The sequence below is a fragment of the Monopterus albus genome, unplaced genomic scaffold, assembly GCF_001952655.1.
Source record: "Monopterus albus unplaced genomic scaffold, M_albus_1.0 scaffold196.1, whole genome shotgun sequence".
Classification (NCBI taxonomy): domain Eukaryota; kingdom Metazoa; phylum Chordata; class Actinopteri; order Synbranchiformes; family Synbranchidae; genus Monopterus; species Monopterus albus.
In genome coordinates this window covers 491,528-497,987 of record NW_018128076.1, presented here as the reverse complement: position 1 = coordinate 497,987, position 6,460 = coordinate 491,528, and the positions used below count along the sequence as shown (strand labels likewise).

The following is a 6,460-nucleotide window of genomic DNA, read 5'->3' as shown; positions in this document are numbered from 1 at the left end:
GACACATTTTGTTTTGCAGATTTGTTGAGTATAAACATTCTGAAAAGGCAGTGTTTGCAGATACAGTATAACAGCAACGTGTGTATTATATTAATATAGACATGAAAATACAACAAAATAAAATTCAAAATAAATCATAAAAATGAAGACTGAAGTCTAACAGAACTCAAGCAACCTGAACATTCAGTCACTTCAAGAATTGTCAGTTAAAAAAAATTATAGAATTAATATTTCTTTACCTGCAATCCCAATAATCATTGGCTTTCCCCTTTGTTTAACATGACTCAACAACAAGGTGCTGATACTGTAACAAGAACCTGTTCCTATTTTTTAACATCTCACCTCTCCTCTTCATTTATATTTGCAGCAGTGATGAGGACAATAAACCTCTACAGGGCAGCCAGACTTCACTGGATGGCAATGTTAAGGAAAGCGACGACAGTCTGGTCGACTATGGAGAAGGTGGTGATGGCCAATTCAACGAGGATGGTTCTTTCATTGGCCAGTACACAGTCAAGAAGGACAAGGATGAGACAGAGGGCAATGAGAGCTCAGAGGCCACCTCACCCGTCAATGCCATTTACTCACTGGCATAGCCCTGTAGCAACATGCAAGGGACTCAGCAGAACCTTCTGCTTTGATGGCATTATGACAAACCACAGCAGCACACACCAGACACACACAAACACACACACACACATATTAATATATTTACACCATATACAAAATACATAAAACACTGAAGAAAAGCAGCAGGGCCTGTCTGGAGACTGTAGACATTCCTCTGCAGATAAAATGGAGGATCATGGGAGCAGAATTAGACCGCAAGCCTTTACTTTATGTTTGCAGCTCTAAGAATATGGCCCATGGAGGTGGCATTTCAACACAGCTTTTTTACCTCTGCGCTCTCCCTTCCCTTTACCACGCAGACTTGAAAGTGTGCCTTTGGGGCAGTTTACAGCATTTGGAGGCACCAACAAGCGTTCTTTAGAGGTTTTTCTTTTGTTCATTTTTGCTCCAAACATTTTCAGTGTCCCTGCTCTCCTTCCTGATATGCCCCTCATACTTTTCTGTAGCATCTCATTAAAGTTCACACATACACACTTTCCCCATCCGGTAACATATCAGCTTCTAACCATCAGTTTCAACAAGATGCTGGCAGATATGTTTATCATATTGATATTACACAATGAAAGGTTTTAGTTTTTCCACAGCTGGTAGACGAGTCATTGAATCTTAATGAATGCTGTATACAGTCCTGGCACACATTTTAGTGTCCCACAAAACTATGCATTATCACCTCCTCCATACCATTTTTTTTTTGTTTTTTTGTTTCATCTGGTTAGTAAAAGTGCACATTTTGAGTTCCTACTTTACCACTCATAGGCTAAACTCTTGTACCTTTATTAACTTTGCCTTGTACAGTGTGGTACTTCTAATCCAAAGTTGTAGTGCAGATCTTCAAAATGGCTGCCATGAGAAAAGTCATTTCTGCCAATAGCAGCAAGCTCTGCTCATGGATGTATTATGTGAGCTGGATATGGCAGCGCCACAGCTGTTCAGCCAATTTTCCCAGTGGCCACATGTGGTACTGCAACCAACAGTCCCCCTGCAGCAGAAAAGTCATTTTCTAAACCACACTGATAAAAAAAAGATGTCTGTATAAAAAGGAAACCTCAACCTGCATAGCAGGTCAGGTATCACTCTTTGTATTATGAATTTTTAATTCATGGAGGTTTTATATTTTTAAAACTTTCCCAGAGCCTAGAAAACTTTTATTTTTTTGATGTCATCCCAATGTAAAGTCTACAAACCAAGTTGGAGTGCATGGGCAGGGGCAGTGGGGGAACACTAATGTACATGTGCAGTGGACCCTACAATATGGGAGCAAACCCAGAATAAAAAAAAAAATGGCATACGATCCAAGCGAGCAATTTTCAGTGGGAAGAATGGGCATCTTCCTGGAATTTAATATCCGGCTCTCAAAATACATCCTTGGCTACACTACATTAAGTTGTTAATGAATCCAATTTTTTTAAAAAGAATAAATATTATTTTGGAGCATGGTAGTATTTGGGGCAGCAAAGGGGGAAGTTATTTTTGCTTGAGAAACACCACAACCCAGTGAATTCCATAGTTAGCATGCAGGTTAATGCTGAATTCTTTGCCCTATGGGTTAGATAAAATGTGGACATCTTTACTCCTTTGGAGGTATAAAGCTTCCATTATTTAGTTTATTTGTGCAGATGTTATCTGTAAGCTCGCTAATACTGTACACCCTAGCTTCCAATTGTTTTTATTTTTCTCCATTACCCTCTCCTATGTAACGTTTTTGCTCAATTTATGAATTTGTGTCAGTGACAATGCTTCAAAAATGCTTTTTAGTCTGAACTTGCCTTTACAGGGGGAACTACATCTCTTCACTTCCCTCCAGTTTTTTGATAAACTCAGTCAATTTATTGTTACAAAAGAAAAAAGACCACATTAGAGCAATATACTGTAGAATACTTTAAAATAACAAGATTTACAGCATGAAAGTATATACATTAAATTCATAGCCATGCACATGAAATATGTCAGCTTAATTTTTAGTTTTTGCAGAGAAAGAAAAGAAGGAAAATTAAATTTGAATACTCAGTATTTCACTTTTGTCATATAGTCATTCTCTTAGCTGACAAATGGACTGACAGTCAAAGAATTTTTTTTAATTTTTATTTTTTATTACATATACTACATGTTCACTGAGTGACCACTGGTTTCACCACATAGTTTCAGCACTCATACCATACTTACCTGCTACTTAACAGCACTGGAGTAAAGCTTCCAATTCTTATTCACCGCAGTTAGTGACAGGGGTTCACATTGTATTTCAAATATTTATTTTATTATTCTATTTATTACATAATGTCAATAGTATTAATATATTAGTTCTTAATTTAATAAGTGTTATATACACCTTTTTGACCACCATATTTTGTTGTTTCACACCAGAAATATCCAAAATAGAGATGTCTCCACAAACTGTTAATGTTCATTGTGAAAGGTGTTAAACACAGCAGTAAGATATTTTTGTAGCAGTTGGTTTTTCTGCAGTAAACAAAACAGCAAAGAGAAAATCCCTGTCACCATACCTGACAAATGTTATATTTATCTACCCATTGTGCTGCTCTTCTCGTACTCATGTTGTATTATTGTTACTCTGTGTTGTTCTTCAAATTTACATATGTAACATAACATTTCAATTACAAAAGACTGTTGTTGCTTATTATTTATTTGACATATATTCTGTACATGTAGGTCCTGAAACAAAATCTCTTGTCTTTGTAAATATTTAGCTAGTTGACCCCCCACCCCCGAAAAGGAAACAAAGAGTCGCAATCTGTGTCCACCAAGCAAATGTGAAAGGTGCATATTTAGTTTGGCATGCACCTTTGTAATGTAGATTTGATGAAAATTTGCACTCAAAATGCAAATGTGTCAATAATCCTTCAGTCTATGTTGCCCTTTGCTTTGACGTTGCAATATATTGTACTGGCTGTGGCAAATTTATCAGTTACTTTTTTGATGATGGTTTGGATTGTGAAGGAGGAATGCATTAGGCTTTCTATCATGTAAATAAGTGTGCTCCTGCAGTTGTTGTGTTTGTCACACACAGCCTGCTTGTGCCTAAGAAATGTATTTGCTGAGGTGTTAACTCCCCTGTTTCAATTCTTTCTGAGACTGCATTTACTCCTTCCTCCCATAATGCCTTTCACTTAACCTGTCTATTGCTGCATAGCTGTGTCCCATTTCAGGGGTCACCTCAGAAGACTAAAGACTGAGCCTGCTCTTCCACAAATGAGTGTCAAGTTTCTCTCTCTCTCTCTCTCTCTCACACACACACACACACACACACACACACATACAAATGAAACAACAACTAAAACTCAGATTTTTTTTTTCCTTGTATGTGCCACAGTGAGGGTCAGTTTAGTTAGTGGATTCTGTGTGCAGCCTAAAATTGATTCAGGTCATACACACAGAGTTCACACATATGAATATGCCTGCATACACACATGCCCATATAATGTAAACAGAAGTGTGTGCTTATCTACTGTCCACTCTACTGTCCAAGTCCATGTCCATTTTGTAATTAAATTGTAATTCAATTAAATATTGTTGCTCTTTTTCACTGCAGGACCTTAACAGTATGTAATCTGGGGTCTCCTATAACCTGAACTTTAGAAAACCTTGTGGGTCACTGGTACTACAGTAGGTTCTTCTCTATATTTTCACTTCAAGGGAAATTATGAAATTTTTATGTGCCCTTTGATAGGTCATTGAAGTAGGAACCAGTTAGTGACACCATCCAGATTGGTGCTAGTTGATGGCCTAAAACAGGCTCAAAACCAATGAATGATTTTTCATCTCTGTGCACTTCTTTTTTTTGTAATTTTTACCTCTGCTGTTTGGCTGACTGTATCCCCATTTTGCCAGATGGTAGGTGTTGTACTTATTCTGACATCTTACTTTTGACATGACAAGATGTTGTGTCAGTATGCTCCCTCTATAAGAAACAAGAGGCCACAGGTTGCCAGTGACACACAACAACTGTTAGAAGAGCTAAAAGACAGACAACAGGACTAATCATGATCGACAGTACTGCTGCTGATCCCTGAAAATACCCAAATTTTGTTCCAGAAACTTGTCCCCAGAACCTAAGACATTAAACTTGAGTAAGTTCCAGGAGTTAACCTATTTTGATGGACCCAGCACTTCATTTACATATGAAACAAAGTGAATATATAAATAACATATAAAAAAGCCAAGTGTCTAATACTTTTGTACAACTAGCCTTTTACAACATCATATTAGACAAAAATTAGAATAATTAAATACAATTAAAACAGGCAGGCTAATTATGTCACAATGTAACCAGCCCATGCAGATGACACTGGGTAAGGTGCCCATTCAGTGTAACGTTGTATGCCACAGAACGGAAATGCAAAAAGACAGGTGAATTTGCTCAAAGTATATCAAGTTGCAGCAGAGCCAAGATAGTCAGAAATCAGAAGCTAAACAGGCCAAGCTGAACCCAGTTAAAAAGCCTACAACTAAGGTTAATAGGCTACAACCAGTTTGATGCTGAGGTCATGGATTTTAAATGGACTGAAGGAAAGCACAGAATAACATGAAAGAGGACTCCTGCCCCATGACTGTGTTATGGGCTGTGTTAAATAACAGAAGGTAAGAACATGTTTATTTAATGTTACTGCATGATATAGTCTGGGTGCTTTAAATTTGCTTGCTATTGACTGAACGGATTAGAAGCTGTAACCTTGTAGACCTAATGTATTTAGTATCACTCGCATTCAATATTTATAACTTGCACTTGCAAATGCATGTCTTCTTATGTGATTTATTGGTTAAAACAGATACACAACAACTAATGTTTTTTCTCTAAGCTGCTCCCTTAATGCAGAAACTACACAAATGCACAGTTCACTGAGGATATTTTCATTCTGGGACCTCCTCTCCCAACACTGACATGCCGGTTCCATCATCAAGTGAAATTCTGGGACACTATAATGGAATAAATGCAGGAAATTATCCCAGCTGTTATTATTAACATCCTGCAGTGCAAATACTTTAGGTGATTTCATTTCAAGTTGATGCCACCTGAATGCAAAAGTAAATACATTGGCATTGACATTGGCCTTCAAAATCAATTTACTGGTTCTGGAAGAAAAAAAAACGAGCTTATTTGTAACAATCTGAATTGGGAAAAACCTTGTGGATTGATTCTATCTTAATTCACAGACTTTGAAGAAGGGGGAGCCTAAAATGGAACACAGCATATGTCCCACTGTTAGGCACCTATTTTGAAAGCAGTTCTTACCTGGCATTTTTCCAAAACAAAAATATGTCTAATTCTCCAAAAACAACTTTTCTGTCATTTATTCTTTCTTACTCATGTTCCCTTCTCTCTTTCTGCAAAACCTCAAAGCAATATCCTCAGTTGGGTGTTTTCTCTTATGCCATTGTATGCAGTGTGTTCCCTCTGATCTTAGTGTGATCACAGGGGGTTGTTAATTTGAGGTCCGAGTACAGACATCTTGACAAACAAAAGTCTCACTGGACTCATAGGAAACGTCTTCAAGATCTGGTCTGGACACCTGTAGCTCCCATCCCACCCCAACCCCTCCTTTTTCCCATATGGTCTTTCTCTTTTCTTCCAGATCAATCACACTGGATGTACTGGCAAAGAAAAGAGAATTATGCATAGCGCTGATGCGCAGTGCATTTTTTTTATTTGTGCATGTTGATTTGAGGTGTACCATGGAGCCAAACATTTCTTTTTACTGTCTGCATTGTCTCAGCTCACCTTTCATGGGGAACAAAAAATGTCAATGTGTAGTTTAACAGCAATGTGTAGTTTAACAGCTTTATGTTCTTCATTTCACAATGCTGCAATGTCTAG

The 6,460-nt window shown here is 37.6% G+C and overlaps 1 protein-coding gene across 1 annotated transcript in view; it reads left to right on the top strand.

Moving 5' to 3' along the window:
- Positions 1–3,908, top strand: part of nfasca (neurofascin homolog (chicken) a) — a 152,688-nt gene extending 148,780 nt beyond the window's left edge. The window contains exon 26 of the mRNA XM_020617875.1: positions 368–3,908. Coding sequence (XP_020473531.1) covers positions 368–596 — 229 coding nt within the window. The 3' untranslated portion in view covers positions 597–3,908. The remainder of the gene's footprint in view (positions 1–367) is intronic.
- The last annotated feature ends 2,552 nt before the right edge of the window (positions 3,909–6,460 follow it).